Source organism: Anabrus simplex, chromosome 1 (genome assembly GCF_040414725.1).
Source record: "Anabrus simplex isolate iqAnaSimp1 chromosome 1, ASM4041472v1, whole genome shotgun sequence".
Taxonomy (NCBI): Eukaryota; Metazoa; Arthropoda; class Insecta; order Orthoptera; family Tettigoniidae; genus Anabrus; species Anabrus simplex.
Genome location: NC_090265.1, coordinates 397,875,201 through 397,893,525, shown reverse-complemented (window position 1 = coordinate 397,893,525; position 18,325 = coordinate 397,875,201). Strand labels below are relative to the sequence as shown.

The 18,325-nt window shown below is 43.3% G+C and overlaps 2 protein-coding genes across 3 annotated transcripts in view; one reads left to right on the top strand and one right to left on the bottom strand.

Annotated features, from left to right (window-relative positions):
- LOC136856844 (ubiquitin carboxyl-terminal hydrolase 2) overlaps positions 1-18,325 on the bottom strand; it is a 434,922-nt gene that overhangs the window by 391,359 nt on the left and 25,238 nt on the right. The gene's annotated exons all lie outside the window — the stretch shown is intronic.
- LOC137498883 (uncharacterized) lies at positions 5,087-7,207 on the top strand. The gene is made up of 2 exons (XM_068226585.1): positions 5,087-5,216; positions 6,576-7,207. Exons 1-2 carry the CDS (start codon positions 5,087-5,089, stop codon positions 7,205-7,207), a joined length of 762 nt encoding a protein of 253 aa, XP_068082686.1.

Below are 18,325 nucleotides of genomic sequence, written 5' to 3'. Positions count from 1 at the left end.
AGAGGGAACGATTATCTCGTATTTCCTCTTGAAACAATAATCACTATAATCTATAAAACTAGGTACGGAATTGGAAGTATGAAGCATTTACTTGGGCTCTGCAATAAAAAAAGTATAATTTAGCTTTCGCACGATCAAAAATAAACAATAGGAATTTCCTTTAGGAAAAGGATCAAACATCAAGTTCACCCCTTTCCTGTTCGAAACATCAGAAGATTTAAAATAATGTGCAAATAATTATTTAACATGCTTTAATGTCTATGAAATATTTAATATTACACAAAATCAGCAACAAAAAGTGCCCACAAGAGGTTCAGTCATTTCTTGTGGATGTGGGTTACTGTAGTCACGTTCCAGTTCGTGAACCATGGGCAACGGCCGAGTGGCCTAGTAAGTGGTCCTGAAAGTCGGGATACCAGTTCCTATGGAATTGGGATGGACATCTCTGACACATTCTGAGTCATGGCCCTCCATGTGCTCAGACGGCTAGGACTATACAATCCACCGGGTAGCATCCTGCTTCCGAATGTTTTCCGACCCCGCTCAGAACGTTTTAACCAAGCCTCGGACCTATGGCAGTAACCACTTCCATTTGACAGGCGAGGGACTCCTTAGAAACAACTTGACGAACGAAATGGAATTCGATGGGGAGCAATCAATATTAATGGGACTTATGGAAGAAAAAAAGAACTGGCTAAGTCAGCAAAGAGGATGGAAGGCTTTGGATGTGTTAGCAGTTAATGATATTCGGGTGAGGAAGACAGGAGATTATAGAGAGTTCTTAACAGGTGTTAAAAGGCGAAGAGCAGAGAGTGGGTGAGGACTGTTCTTCAGGAATACTATTACACGCAACATAATATCTGTTAGGTACGTAAATGAGCGAATGATGCGGGTAGATTTAGCAGGTGGAGGAATTAGGACGCAAAATTGTCATCATGTGAAGGTGCAGATGACGATGAAGTTGACAAGTTTCATGAAGTACTGAGTAGCATTGCACTAAGCGTCAACAGCAGGGATAGGATAGTGCTCATCGATGATTTCAATGCGAGAATTGAAAATAGAAATGAAGGTGACTGATAAATATGGGAAAGATATGGAAGTTAATAGGAATGGGAAGCGTTGACCGGACTGCTGTGCTAGTATGAGATTAGCAGTTACAAACACATTCTTCAAGCACACGGCTATTCACCGCTACGCATGGGAGGGTAGGGGCACCAGCTCCATAACCTTACCTTACCTTAAATAAGTTATTTCATTCCTCTCCTCAAACGAGGAGGGGCGGGCCATCAGCTCAACGGAGGAGCTCTTCGGCCGTCGAAAAGGAAGAAAGTGAAAGAAAGAAGTCTACAAAGGTGTATGTATCGTACATACAAGAAAAGGACAGGAATTATTGAAGAGGCGCGGGGATACTACAACCAACAAGGCGGAACCCAGGGAGGACCCGCAGTGCCCCCGCACAAGCGAGCCCTACCAACACCTGAAGAGAGAGGCGAGAAATTTATTGATACCACTAGGCATCTCGGGCGCGCATTACAGAAATAGAAAGCGTTACTGAGAAGACACAAGAGCATTTACATATGTTGTTGAGGGACATGTAGAGGGGTCGGGAAGTAGGTATAAGTAGAAGGACACGGGTAATATTGGAGAAGGAGATAATACAGATTAGTGGTGATATTGGTGACTGAAGTGGCAAGTAGACGGAGAAGTTCTAGGATGGAGAGAGGCGGTAGGCTGAAATGAGGCTGGAGAACAGGGGGACGGATAGTGGGCGGCGGTGGGGGGGGGGGCGTCGCTGGGCGAGAGCGAGAAAGGAGAGGACTGGTAGGAGAGCTTACATCGCGGGGTGGGGAGCGAGAAGGTTCCACACGATAAGTTCGCCGATGAAGTTGAACGCCAGCGGTGAGCAAACGGTTAACATCTTCAGTGGTGGAAAATTGAAGGCGAACCATGTACGTCGGGCCATGTGCGTTGAATATGCGAAAAGCTCGCCGAGCCGGAACGCCTGCCAGGTGAAGGTCGTTCAGGAGGTCTGGTTCAGCGATGACAGGATCAACGCCAGACGCGCTGTCCACATTCTTGATGAGACAGGAGAAAGCAGGCATGATGAGGGAAGGCGACAACCAACGAGGCGTCAGCCCAGTTTTTGTTGCTTGGGCCGGCTGAGAGAGCGAAGTTAGCGATGAGAAGAGCACCACCCAGCCGAAAAAATATGTGGACAGTGGGATGGCTCCATAACAGATCATAAGAGACTTTGAATACAAGACATCTGTTAGGAATGCGCGAGTATTCCGGGGATTTTTCGATAATACAGACCACTTTCTGATCTGTAGTGAACTAAGTATCTGTACGCCTAGGAGAAAGAAAGTGAAATCGTCTGCAGACGAGTAAGGGTAGAAACTTTCTAGGACGAGAATATTAGAGAAGTATATGGTAAGTGCAAAGTTCCAAACAATGGATAGTAATCTTACACATAACCATGTTTTATGTAGGTCTTGTCCGTGACTGTAAATATTAATTCTCTATGCATAATCAAAACTGTTACCAGTCAGAATTTTTATGAAATGTTTTATTCAACAATGCGTTGTGGAGTACAAAAGTTTTAATTATTCATAGAGAATAAAGAGTAAGCAGGCAAAGGATACAGAAAGAGAATGGGTGGCATAAGAGATGCTGTAGTATAAATAGCAAGGGAATGCCTAGGAAAAACTGTGTTAAGATGGGGGGAAAGCGAACATCTTGGAGGATTGATGAAAGGGCAGATTGTAAAAGGAAGGCTCATCAAAAATGGCTCCGAACAAGGACTGATACAGACAGATGTACATGAAAGAAACATAGCGAAACACATAATAATTATTGAATCTAAGAAGTCATCATGGGAAGATTTCGGTAATAACCTGGAAAGGCTAGGTCAAACGGCAGGGAAACCTGTCTGGACAGTAATAAAGAATCTCAGGTAGGGAAAAAGTAAATGAATAGTGTTTTGGGTAAATCAGGTGTCCTTAATAGATCGCACTGAATCACTGGACAGGTCTAAGAAATATTTTGAAAATCATCTTAACGTGAAAGGAAAAATTACGCTTGAGGTAGTAGAAAGGGTGGTAAATAAACTCCATTGTCGTAAAACAGCAGGAATAGATTAAATTAGACCTGAAATGATTATATAGTGTGGGAAAACAGGGATGAAATGGCTTCACAGAGTAATAAGGTTAGCATGGAATGTTAGTAAGATACCTTCTGATTGGACGCAAGCAGTAATTGCGCCTACCTATAAGAAAGCGAACAGGAAGGATTGCAACAACTATTGATGTATTTCATTGATCAGTATTTTGCAAGGTGTTCACTGGCATTTTGGAAAGAAGGGTGCGATCAGTGGTTGACAGTAAGTTGGATGAAAACCAGTGCGGTTTCAGACCACAGTGGGGACGACAGCATCTGATGATCAGTATGCGCCAGCTAACTGAAAAATGCTACGAGAGGAACAGACTAATGTTTCGTAGATTTAGAGAAGGCAAATGGCAGAGTACCCAGTGAAAAAAATATAAACCATACTGGGGAATTATGGGATTAAGGTTAGATTATTAAAAGCAAACAAAGGCATTTATGTTTGATAATTAGGTTGCTGTGAGAACTGATTGCAGAATGAATTATTGGTGCAAGGTACTTACAGCGATTAGACAGGCTGGGATCTTTCACCTTGTTGCTCATAGTTTACATGGATCATCTAATAAAAGGTATAAAGTTGCAGGGAGGGATTCAGTGGAAATGTATTAAGGCCTATGCCGACAACTTTGTCTTAATAGCAGACTTTGCTGAAAGCCTACAATCTACTCATCTACTGTAATATACTGGAACTTGAAAATAGGCGCAATGAGTATTATAATGTAAAGTAATGAAATGAAATGGCGTATGACTTAGTGCCGAGAGCGTCCGAAGACATGTTCGGCTCGCCAGGTGCAGGTCTTTTGATTTGACTCCCGTAGGCGACCCGCGCGTCGTGATGAGAATGAAATGATGCGAAATTAACCAATGATGGTTAAAATTCCCGACCCTGCCGGGAATCGAACGTGGGACCTCTGACCAAAGGCCAGCATACTAACCATTAGCCATGGAGCCGGACATCTAAAGTGATGTCAGTATGGAAGAAACCTAGGACAATCTAGTATCAGGTTGGGAATACACAACTGGAACGGGTAGAGCATTTCAAGTATTTAGGATGCGTATTCTCCCAGGGTGGTAGTACAGTAAGTGAGATTGAATCAAGGTGCAGCACAGGTAATGAAGCAGTTCGCAGTTACGGTCAACAGTATTCTGTAAGCAGTGGCGTCGATTCAGGGGCACTAGTAGGCTGAGCGTTCCAGTTGTTTATGTGTGTTTAATTGTTTTATAGTAACTTTAATGCAGATCAGTTATTTTCTATAGCCATTTAGTAATGTTCTTTTTTTTTAGATCGTAAGTGTTAGCCAGCGATAATTACGTAACTAAACTAGCAAACACACATTTTACAAGCCAGTCCGTACCATTCGAAAACAGCGGCTTACGCCCCCTGCCTGCATGTGATATTATAGGACGACTTCCCCGCTCGCTACCCCAAAGCCCTTACCTACCAACTGCCTGCCCCCTCTCATTCCCTCTAGCCTCTCACACGCCAACTGACTGGTGATTATTTTATATACCAGGCGGCCCGCGAGCGCCGTACTTTCTATTACAAATGTCCCGCATGCACTAGTGATGAATGGGATGTCTACTAACTGATTTTCACAGCGGCACTATTGCCTGCAGGCAGGTTACGTCAGAATATGAAGAGATAACAACCGGACGATCGCTCGCAACATGTTCCTCAGCTCTACCCGTCTAATACAACCCCTTCCATTAGGCCGCGTGCACACCGGGCGCGCTTCGCATAGTGTGTCGCGTGTTGCTCAACGCTAAGCGTCACGCTAAGCATAACCAGTACTTGGTTTCTAGGCCAGGTGTTCATACCACGCGCGCTCCGCTGCGCAGTAAGCCTACCTTACAGCTAAGCGAAGCGCCAGACAACGCGCAGTGTTGGTTAATTGCTTAGCGTTACCTAGCTGGTTCTGAAGGTATGGAAGAAGAAATTATTCATGCAGTGTTTCAAAGAGAAGAAATATGGAACCCAAGACACAAAAACTATAAAAATGTAACTGTTTTGCAAAAGAAGTGGACTGAAGTATCTACAACAGTTGGCAAAGATGGTAAGTTTTATTGCATTACTACAGTAAGTATACACATTAATATTACTTCTATTCTGACACTTTATACTGGGATTAACATTGTGACAGGATGGGTAACTTTGTGACAGAGTGCATAGAATGTCCCAGACTCTGTCATATCGTTTATAATTTTACCAACGGAAGGTGGTAACATGAGGAATTATATCGCTCCGCAGGCTAGTAGTGGGCTTGGAAGTAAATATTTATATTTATGAACGATTAAATTTGTCATAAATTTACTCCACTTTGGTTACGGTAGTGACATGTATATGCTAAATGTAATTATTCTGCCAAGCTACAGATCCAGTGCCATTAAAGAAATCGCAGAAAGTATCTCGGATGTTTTTAGCCCTGTCCGAGAAACGACACTGTGTTGGTGTGTTAGTCCGTAATGAATTACCAAGCTGAGCAATCAGGTTCTCATCATCTTCCGCCTGGAAAGGTTCGTGGATTAAAATAAAGTTGTGAAGGACGCAAATAGCTTTCACAATATTACTTGCATTGGAAACATCAGTTTCTATTGCTCTCAGTAAAATCCGCCACTTACTGCACATAATACCAAAGGCACATTCTACACTTCTCCTTGCCCTTGAGAGTCGATAATTATAAATACGTTTCCGATTGTCTAAAATTCTTTTGGGATATGGTCTCATCAAGTACTGCAGAAGTGGGTATGCTTCATCACCAACAATGACAAAAGGAGCTATATCCTGTGTTTGTGGTAGTTCTCGTGCTGGTGGAACATTTAGTGTGTTATTTTCCAATAATTTGTATAAAGAGGTAGTTCTAAAATTTCCTCCATCACTTTGACGTCCAACTGCCCCAATATCAACAGCCAACAACTTGCAATCAGCATCAACAAGAGCTTGTAACAATATTGAAAAGTACTGTTTATAATTATAATATAAAGAGCCGGATTTGGCCGGACATTTAATTTCAATGTGTTTGCCGTCCAGCGCTCCTAGACAATTGGGAAAATTCCATTTCTCCCAATACTTTTCTGCCACTTGTCGCCACATTTCAGTTGTAGGGGCTGGGAGGTATGTCGCCCGTAGAACATTCCATATTACTATGCAAGTCTGTTTAATAATTTGAGAAACTGTCGACACGCCCAATCGAAAGTGAAGCGCCAAAGAATGAAATGACTCTCCAGTTGCAAGATATCTGAAAGAAATAGCAAATAGGTTCATTTAATTATAAATAGTTGTGTAAAATCTTTGTAATAAATAAGAAAGTTAGTTAAATCTGTAAGTCACTTCTTTCATAAATACTGTATATTTTGAGAAGCCAGTACAAACTACTTATTTTCTCATTCAGGTCTATTTTTTGTTTATATTTCAGTTAAAACCGTGAAAGCCAAATGGAAATATCTGAGGGATTACTTCCAACGTGAGTGTAAGAAACTGAATCATCCGAGATCTGGAGCAGGAGCCGATGATGCACCTAAGGGGTCATCGTGGCAATATTTTGACGCGATGCTATTCATTAAAGATGTTTCGACTTCTGACAAGGTCGAATCAAGTCTACAAGAAGGATCTGAACCTGACAGAAGCCAGGAAGGAATATTCGAAGACTCTACTGAACATGAAATAATACAGTCACCGTTACCACAAAGTGAAGAGTCCACACCACGAAGCAACTCTTCATGTTCGTCTTCGCGTGTTAAAAAACAAAAGAAAACACAAGAAGAAGAAATACTGGCTGTTGAAAAAAGAAAATTGGATTTTTTATTTAAAGAATCGGAACGGGAAGAAGATGCTGATTTGCTATTTCTTAAGAGTTTGTTGCCGGACATCAGAACACTGCCTCTGTGGCGAAAACGTCGTTTGAGACTTAAGATACATGAACTTGTTGTCAATGAGATTGAAGATAAAGGACAGAATACTTCAGTTGAAATGAGTTTTATAGTACCACCTGAAGCATCTAATCAACCCATATGTTCATTATTTACTCATCAAGATTCTTTGCCTTAAAGTTTTATTTTTTCTGTGCTACTTTGCTATCTGTTTAAGTAAAGTGTTAAGTGCTGTGGATTATTTCTGTATCTCTTGTATCTCCTTCAATAATAACTATAATAATATAATTTGTTTTTAACATCTACGCTGTGAATCCACTTTTCATTATTATTATTATTATTATTATTATTATTATTATTATTATTTTACGTACCTCACTGTTAAAACTAGCCGCTGTTCGGGCGATATCTTCTGTCTGTAGTTAGTACCAGGTCCACCAAGATGATTTTCCAACTTCTCCAAGAGCATGTCAAAGGTATTTTTTGTCATTCTTAAGTAGTCATAAAATTTATCGGGGTGAAGTCTTGCATCCCTGTACAAATGGTAGAATTCTCCGAAAGTATTTCGTACTTCATTAAATTCATGAACCCACTTACGATTCTTCTTTCTAATTTTCAGTTTTAAGTAACTGTAACTGTTTTCCATCAATAACATTTTTTTAGCGAACTTAGATAACGGCATATTTTAGTATGTAACCACCAAAACGCCTCGCGCCAAACTAAGCTGACTGCACGGCGTAGAGTTTTCGGTGTGAACAGCAAGCACGCCATGCGCTATGCATACCGCTTCACGCTACACGCGACACACTATGCGAAGCGCGCTCGGTGTGCACGTGCCTTAGTAAGGCCGCGTGCACACCCAGCGCGCTTCGCATAGTGTGTCGCGTGTTGCTCAACGCTAAGCGTCACGCTAAGCATAACCAGTGCTTTGTTCCTAAGCCAGGTGTTCACACCGTCCGCGCTCTTCTGCGCTGAGCGCCTACCTTACAGCTAAGCGAAGCGCTAGACAACGCGCAGTGTTGGTTAATTGTTTAGCGTTACCTAGCTGGTTCTGAACCTATGGTAGAAGAAATTATTCAGGCAGTGTTTCAAAGAGAAGAAATAATGGAACCCAAGACACAAACTATAAAAATGTAACTGTTTTGCAAAATAAGTGGACTTAAGTAAGTTATCTAGAACAGTTTTATCGCATGCCTACAGTAAACATATACAGTAATATTACTTCTACTGTCACACTTCGCTGGGCTTAGCATTGTGACCGGATGAAATTGCGTATAGATTTTAGTGTCGGAAGTGCCCGAGGAGAAGTTCAGCTTGCCAGGTGCAGGTCTTTTGAATTGACGCCCGTAGGTGACCTGCATTGTGATGAGGATGAAATTATTATGGATACACACATACACCCACCCCCGTGCCAATGGAATTTACTAATTATGATTACAATTCCCGACTCTGCCGGGAGTCGAACCAGGGACTCCGGTAACCATTTAGCTACGCAGTCGGACACTTTGTGACAAAGTGCATAGAATGTCATGTCGGTTTATAATTTTGCCAATGGAGGGGGTAACATAAAGAATACCACTCTACAGGCTAGTAGTGGGTTTGGAAGTAAATATTTATGTTTATGAATTATATTTGTCACACATTTACTTCACTTTTGTTACGATGATAAACTGTGTATGCTAACTGTAACAATATTGCAAAATACTATTTATAATTATTATCTAAAGAGCTGATTTAGCCGGAACTTTAATTTCCACGTGTTTGCTGCCCGGTGCTCCTAGACAATTAGGAAAATTGAATTTCTCCCCATACTTCCCTGCTACTTGTCGCCATAATTCAGTTGCAGGGTTTGGAAGGTCAAAGGTATTTTTTGTCATTCTTAAGTAATCATAACATTCATCGCCATAAAGTATTGCATCCCTGTACAAACGATTTAATTCTCCGAAACTAATTCGTTCTTCACTAAATTCATGAACCCACTTTCGATTCTTCTATCTAATTTTCAATTTTAGGTAACTGTTACCTATCAGTAAACTGTTTCTAGTGTACTTGGATAATGGCATTCGTTTGTGACCACCCTAAAACGCCTCGCGCCAAACTAAGCTGAGAGCATGGCGTAGAGTTTTCGATGTGAACAGCAAGCACGCCTTGCGCTATGCATAGCATTTCACGCTACACGCGACATACAATGCGAAGCGCGCTCGGTGTGCATGCGGCCTAAGCCTCGTTTTCGACCGCATAGTACAAGGCTAGTGTACGGTACAGTAAGCCTCGTTTTCGACCGCATAGTACAAGGCTAGTGTACGGTACAGTAGCACTACATTTGCTGTTTACATATCGGCAATGGCTCGTGTGTTCAGCAACGGCGAATGCACAGATATCATTCTAAACTCTGGAGAATCTGGTCGCAATGCAACCGAAGCTCGCAGACGGTATTGCACAGCAGTTTCCAAGCAGAAGTCTTCCTTCTATACACGTATTTCGGCGAACAGAGTTACGATTAACAGGTAATGTATCGTTCAAGGCACATACCAGCAGGAACTGACCCGTGTGTGACAATGCTGACGTTGTGCAGAATGTAATTCAATACTTTGAACGCAGTCCTTCACACGGTAAGTTGAACTTCATCCAACTGTGATGATAAAATAATAATAAAGGGCAAAGACGATCTGCGGATGAGCTAGGAGTATCCCGAAGGTCAATACTAAGGATCGTGAAGGAGAGAAAATGGCACCCATACAAGGCGCGCCTACATCAGCAACTCTATGGAGACGATTTCGATCGCAGGGTAACATATTACCGAAGAATTGCCGCGGCATTACAGCAACATCTACATTTTATCCGAAATATCCTGAGGAGTGGTGAATGTTACTTTTCGAATGATTCCATCGTCAACAATCACAATCTCCGTTATTGGGCTCTCCGGCAAACCCCTACCCTGTTCGAGCACAGCATATGCAACTCCAGTCGGGGGTAAATGTGTGGTGCAATATTATGGAATATTACATCATTGGGTTTGTTTTTATAGCCTCTAGGCTCACTGTTAGGCGTTACCTGGAACTTTTAGAGACCGACGTGTCTCTAGAAAATCTTCTAGAAGATATTCCACTGCAGCTAGTATTGCAACATTGGTTCCAGCATGATGGTGCGCCACATTACTACTTTCGAGCCGTGAAGGATCACCTTCGTGCACGATATCCTGAACGGTGGATAGGTCGTGGTGGACCCTGAGAGTGGCCACTATGGTCACCTGATCTCACCCCTCTGGACTTTTCTGTGAGGATATATCAACTCTAAAGTATACGAAACTGAGCCGGAAAATACTAAACAATTACAACAACGAATTCGCGAGGCCTCTGCTGTAGTGGCACCTGAAATGTTGAGACGTGTCCGTACAGACACCGCGAGCCTTGTTCAGCTCTGCCTGCACCATCAGGGACATGTTTTGAGCATATCTATTATGAGTAGCTGTAGAAAGACACTTTCTGGTAGATCCAATTATGACATTTTAATTTTCTGAGCTTTGAAGCTATAATAATATACATTCATACAAACAACTCTTTCAAAGAGTGGAATGTCTACACATGTATAAATTAATAAGTTATTAAATGTTATTTTCTGTATCTTTGGCGTATTTACAAATGTACCCTGTTATAGAACGTGTTCTATAAAATGACTGCTATTTGTGTCAGAACATCCGAAATACAGCAAGTTGTAGAGCTCCTTCGAAAACAAGTGATTAGCCATCCCATGCATCACTAGTGCATGTGGGACATTTGTAAGTAGAAAGTACGGCGTTTGCGGGCCACCTGGTATAGTGCTAAGAATGTTCAAATTTGTAAACAAACGTTTCAAAATTGCAGGTACAGATAGTAGTCTACGTGCTATACATGAAGTCACATTATTTAACAGTGCTATTGTATAAGACCTTTCTTTTAATGAAGTACTGTACAAGGAAGTACCAGCTGAAAAAGTTATACACTGAGAAACTAATATGAAACTTTATTCCACATGCATTCTCTTAAAATTCCCAGTCTTTCTTATTGAACACGCGGCGGCATTCGGAAGAGTAAACTCACCCCATGAACAGAACGCACCTTTGTGCACGATAGAATATTGCATCATGTCGTATATAGACTCTCGAACTAGCGTTATTCGGCGCCGTTGAGTGTGTCTGAGCTACACGTTCTCTTTTTATCTTTGTATCTGTGTAATCCATATATCCTGTAAGTGTACTAACATTGTACGTGGTGACTGTGTGTAAACAAATCTGTTATGTATGAAGACGGATTCATTTATGGTGACGATGTGGAGCCGCCTGCTGAGCCCGTGTATAGAGCACACGTGCATACCGTAACCCATCTTCGACCACGTGCTTCTCCACAGCCTATGATATGTAACAATACTTTTATTTCGAAGAGACTGTTTGCCTACATCGGGACTACCACATGTTTTCGAAGTATGAAACCTACTCTGCAAACGAAGGAAACCGTCGCCAGATTCATAGTGATCGACGGTGATACTCCAGTTTCAACGCTTCAGACCGTACCCGGCAACTGCAAGCTGCATCTGCTAATCCACGAGAACGTCACATTTCATTTGGAAACCTGTATGTATACAACCTGCATTATATCTGTTCGTGGAATATTACAAAATCATGCACAATGGAAATTTGGCGTGAAGTTGTACGAACATTACAAAGAACTCTCAACAATGGACAGTACCTAACATTCTAACTACAATTACAATCTCGGTGTTCGATTGACGTGTGCGTAATTCAGCAATCTTTTTTGCAATTTTTTCTTTTGCTAATTAAGGGTTAAGATGGAGAATGGGCCGATGACCTTAGATGTTAGGCCCTTTAAATAACAAGCATCATCATCATCATCATCATCAAAATAGAGAATAAATCATAATACAGGTCTACCGTATCTGTTGTTCAAATAAGTACACACCTATCCTAAGATCCACTGCTAACTGCATAATATTTCTAGGTAACCTATAAGACTGTCTCAGCTATTTTTAATAAGTATTGCATATGTTAACTGTGATTTTTGTAGTTGTTTTACAACTTGTTACGTCGCACCGACACAGATAGGTCTTATGGCGACGATGGGATAGAAAAGGTTTAGGAGTGGGAATGAAGTGGCCGTGTCCTTAATTGAGGTACAGTCCCAGTATTTCCCTGGTGTGAAAATGGGAAACCACGGAAAACCATCTTCAGAGCTGCCGATAGTGGGGTTCAAACCCACTATGTTCCGGATGCAAGCACACAGCTGCGCGACCCTAACCGTTCGGCCAACATGCCCCTGTTTTTGTGCTCGAGTTATTCACCTTCACACATCTTCATACATTTACAAACACAACTGCACGTCGTACCTCTGACTACTTCTTTGTAATCTTGTCCGGTATTTTCAAAATTATTTTTACCCTTGTGTTTTGTACGCATTTTGATTATGGCGGAGGATCGATTAAAAGCTTTAGAGGAACAAAATAACAACTTGCAGAACCGATTCAAACAACTTATTGCTTTGACGAAGCCTTTGCAAGAGCAGAACGAAGCATTACTGGCACGGCTCCAGGAGCATGAGTCTGCTCGTGCTGTTGCTACGTCTAGCAGTGTTGGCCAAGTTGCTAAAATCTCTGCTAAGCTAACACCGTATCCGAAGGGCAGGGAGTTCGCCAACTTCTTGGCGTCGAAGAACTCGTCGACTACCACAACACTTGCAGGATATATGAGCGGCCCAGTTAATGGCTCTAGCCAATATAGCAGAGCTCGAAGACAAGATCTTGGAACTTTCACCTAATATCACATGGTACAACTGCACCGAGCTGCCCAGATGGAGGAATTGACATCTGAAGTCAATGCCTGGCTCGTAACCAGCCCCGAGGCAGGAGTCACAGTAGGAGATCTCCGTGACCGTTCCCTTACGCCACAGGGCTGAATTTATTGCTACCACAAAAAGTTCCAGGATAAAGTCGTGAAATGTATTAGTCTTTGTTCCTGGAAGGCGGAGTACGGAACGAACAGCCAGCCGGAGGACGGCAACCGTCTGTTCTACATCGGGCCGCCATCTGTTTATTTGCAATCAGAATACCAACAGAAAATTTCTGATTGAAACCGGATCTGACCTTTGATATTTCTCGCGTAAGCTTCTGGGAAGCACTTGCAAACCTTCCGCGTATGAGCTGAGTGCTATAATCGAATCGGCAATACAATCAGGACATATGGTATCCTTCCTATGAACCTCAACCTTGGTTTACGTCGCGACTTCCACTGGCAATGTGTGTCTGCTAATGTTAGCACAGTCATCATTGGTTCAGATTTTCCTGGCTTACTTTACTTTACTCCCTGACTGAAATAACAGATGCCTCCTCGACGGCACCACCAGCCTATATATATGTTAAGGCATATGTAGCCTCTAAGGAGCAGGCCAGCGTAAATACTACTGCAGTATCCACTAACTCACCTTTTAGCACGTTGCTCGCTGACTTTCGCCCCATTACTCGCCCACCTGGGATCTAACGCGATATTAAACACTGTACTGTAGATCATATTAGGACAACCGAAGGCCCACAGGTCTCTTGCCGACCTGGTCGCCTGGGACCTCAGAAATTGCAGATAGCGAAGAAAGAATTCGAGGACATGGTAAGGTGCGGTACAGCGAGACTTTCTAACAGTCCCTGCTCCTCATGCTTGCACCTTGCACCTAAGCGAGACAACTGATGGCGCCCATGTGGCGATTACCGGGCGTTGAACAAAAGGGCAATACCTGATCGACACATAGGAGATTTTTGCATTAACATTGCTGGGTCAACTACTTTTAGAACCTTTGACATTGTCGAGGCCTACCGACGGATCCCGATTCATCCCAGTGACATTTTGCAAAACAGCCACAACGACACCTTTCGGACTGTTTGAATTATCTTATATGTCATTTGGGTTACGAAATGATGTACAAATCTTTCAGCGTTTTATGGATGAGATAACTAGGGATTTAAAAATTCTGTTCCCCATACATTGACGACATTTTGGTGTTTTCATGGCATGCTGAAGAGCACATATGTGCTACCTCCGCATACTTTTTGATCAGCTGATTACGGGGTAGTCATAAATTCAACCAAGTGCGTACTAGGTGGAAGTGAGGTAACCTCCTTGGTTTATCGGTTGTCAAAGGACGGTACAAAACTTCCACCAGAGAGAATCTAATCTCTCCTGGAGTATCCTCTACCAAAGACTCTCCAGGATCTCCGCCGGTTATTGGGCATGGTCAACTTCTATAGACATTTACTACTACATGCGGCTGAACTGCAGGCGCCGTTAGTGAGCGTCCTAACTGATTCTAAGCATAAGGACTCTAAATCTGTCCCCTGGACCCCGAAATTGCAACGTGCTTTCCACGAATATAAACAGAACTTAGCGCAAAGCACTGAGCTCGCTCATCCATTGCCGGATGCGCCTCTAGGTCTCTTTACCGATGCATCAAATACTCAAGTTGGAGCATGTTTGCAGCAGAAAGTTGGACACATCTGGCAGCCTCTAGCGTTTTTCAGCAAGAAGCTTTCAACGCATCAATCTGACCGGCCTATTACAGGAAACTGTTAGCTGTGTGAGGCTGTCCGACATTTCCGCTATATACTGGGAGCACAACACTGCACCATATATCCGGACCACAAGCATCTGCTTTATGAGTTTTCTAAACGCAGAGAAAAGTTACCTCAGATGAACTTAATCAGCTGTCCTTCATATCCCAGTTCACGATTGATATTCAGCATATCAAAGGAGCAGATAATGTCACCGATACGATATCCCGTGTTGAAGCCATCTCACTAGAAGATGACTACGCCGCGCTGACTATCACAAGAGAACGAATACGAACTCAAAGGCTTATTGCGTGATGATACGTCGCTGACATTAGAAACAGTAACCCTACCAGGCACCACGCCTACCATTATATGTGATACGTTACCTGGAAACCCCGTTCGTTCTTAGCACTTCCTTTTCGACGCAAGTCCTTAGACAAGCTCCATAACTCAAATCATGCTGGCATTCGAGACACTTCTCGTCTAGTCTCGGATAGATTTGTTTGGCAATCTATTCAGAAATAAACTCGCGCCTGAACTCGTGCTTGTTCGTCGTGTCAACGCAATAAAGTGACAAGGCATAATGTCTCTCCTTTGGTGAATTTCGGAGCTCCCACAGGCCGTTTCAGTCACTGGCTACTGTTGGTCCACTGCCTGCCCGCGAAGGCTATCATTATCTCCTCACTGCTGTTGGCATCACTGGCGGAAAAAATATCCAAACACCATGAAATAAGGAATGTAGAATATGGAGATTTTAGCAATATATTTGTCGAAGTAACATATTTATTTGATTAAAGGTACAAGACTACAGGTTAATATTCCCACGAGAAAAGCGATCGCAAATGTGCCATGCTCGTCCATTAAAAACCGGTGTAATCGCCTGACGAATGAGGCATGCATACGTGCATGCATTCTGTCGTACAGGTGCTGGATGTCAGCTTGTGGGATGGAGTTCCATGCCTGTTGCTCTTGGTCGGTCAATACAGGGACGGTCAATGCCGGTTGTGGATGACAATGGAGTTGTCGTCCAATGATGTTATATACGTGCTCGATTGGGGACAGATCGGAGGATCGTGCAGGCTGAGGCAACATGTCGACACTCTGTAGAGCACGTTGGATTACAACAGCGGCATGGGGGGCGTGCATTATCCTCTTGGAAAACGCCCCTGGGAATACTGTTCATGAATGGCAGCACAACAGGTCGAATCACCAGACGGACGTATACATCTGCAGTCAAGGAGCGTGGGATAACCACGAGAGTGCTGCTGTTATAGGAAATTTCTTCCCAGACCAGAACTCCCGGTGTAGGCTCAGTGTGTCAACGCCACAGATAGGTGGAACACAGACGATCACCTGGCAACCTTGTAACCAACACACGGCCATCATTGACACCAAGGCAGAACCAGCTTTCATCGAAAAACACAACGGACCTTCACTCCATCCTCCAATGAGCTCTCGCTTGATACTACTGAAGTCGCAGACGGCGGTGGTTTGGGGCAAGCGGAATACACGCCGCAGGGGTCTGGCTCGGAGCTGTCCTTCAAGTAACCGATTTCGAACAGTTCGTTGCGTCACTGTGGTGCCAACAGCCGCTCAAATTGCTGCTGCAGACGCAGTCCGCTGCGCCACAGCCATTCGCCGAATACAGCGGTCTTCCCTCTCGGTGGTGTCACGGGAACGACCGGAGAACGGTCTTCTTGCGAGCGTACCTTCTCGTGATCACTGCTGCAAGCACGCATGCACAGTAGAGAAATTCCTGCCAAGTCGTTCTGCAATAGCGCGGAAGGAAAATCCACCTACACGGCCTCGTTCAGCCGCAGTGAGCTGTTGACACTGGCCCCTTCGTCGTCCTAGACATTCTTGACGTACTCACAGTCACTCCGTCAAATCTCACAGGTAACTAACGCTCTCGCACAGTACAGCCTATATTTAAAGCAAACCTGATGTGCAACGTCTTGGGGCCGCTACTAGTCGCCACGCTAATGCGATTTGCGGGAAACTCGAATCAACGTCATCTTTTAGATGTTTAAACACGCCTACCAACGTTCGTTAATCTAGCACAACCCCTTCTTGGTGTTTGGATTTTTTTCCGCTAGTGTATTTACCCGTTGGCCAGAGGCATGGCCTATGCGTAGCATCACTGCTGAAGAAACAGCCGATACCGTAATAAATGGATGGATCTCCCGATTTGGTCTTTCTACTTGCATAACTACCGACCAAGCAGTGGCGGTGGGCCCTCAGGAGCACATGAGCACGTGAACACCCAGTTTTAATACCGTACATCTTTACGCATTCATGGATAATTTGAAACTTTTCTTTCCTTCGACCTGATTTCGACAATCGATCGAAAGCATTCGACTTAATCGAAGCTCCAATACAGTGAGAGTTGTTCATTTCGACTGACAGTGGAGCGAGCACACTGGATAATGCACTATTGTGCTGAAGACTATACGTATGTGCAAAGTAGATGACGTCATGGTTTTTGCACTGATATTCCCATTAGCGATGAGCACGGCAAGGTACGTGCCTTGCCGTCTAGAGCCACCCTCAAACCAGTGGCAATATTATAGTTGACCACAAGGGTCCGCCACCTCCCCTATTACGGTTAGCCACAGCCTCCCAGGAGCTACTATTGCATTACATTACCAGCAGATTTCGCTAGTAATTCTAAATAGCTATTTTCTAGCTCGTTGTGAACAGGTGTTCGTAATCACGGGAAGAAGTTTGCTTTTCCTTGCGATTGTAAAATCTTTTCAAGTGAAATTAATTTGAGTGTTGTGTTTTGCTTCTCTGTTTGCATGGTTTGTAACCACATGGTATTCTTTGAGTAAGAGGAAATGAATTCAGTTCAGGTAATTTTAACCAGCGAAATATTAACATATCAGGATAAGTTAGAAATTAAAAGGCTTGGACCGGACAGACCAGATTTGATTATCGAAAAAATTACAAAAACTGACAAACGCGAGTATGGGGGTAAGTTTAAGAGAGAAGTGTACGAAACACGCAAGTGGCTCTGTGGATGTAGATCTAGGAATGCGCTTTCTTGTTTGCCCTGTTTATTGCTCAACAAAGAAAGAAGTGTATGGAATTCAGCTCGGTGCACAGATTTTGCTCATTTGAGTGCATAAATAAATAAATAAATAAATAAATAAATAAATAAATAAATAAATAAATAAATAAATAAATAAATAAATAAACATGAAAATTCTCATGCACACAAAAACGCGAATATTGAATTCACTATGCTAGTGTTGTCTATAATTTCTAAGATGAGAATAATTACTCCGCCTCTGTGGTTAGCGTGATTAGCTGCCACTCCGGAGGCCCGCGTTCGATTCCTGGCTCTGCCACGAAATTTGAAAAGTGGTACGAGGGCTGGAACGGGGTCCACTCAGCCTCGGGAGGTCAAATGAGTAGAGGTGGGTTTGATTCCCACCTCGGCCATCCTCGAAGTGGTTTTCCGTGGTTTCCCACTTCTCCAGGCAAATGCCGGGATGGTACCTAACATAAGGGCACGGCCCCTTCCGTCCCTCTTCCTTGCCTGTCCCTTCCAATCTTCCCATCCCTCCACAAGGCCCCTGTTCAGCATACCAGGTGAGGCCGCCTGGGCGAGGTACTGGTCTTTCTCCCCAGTTGTATCCCAGACCCAGAGTCTGAAGCTCCAGGACACCGCCTTTGAGGCAGTAGAGGTGGGATCCCTCGCTGAGTCCGA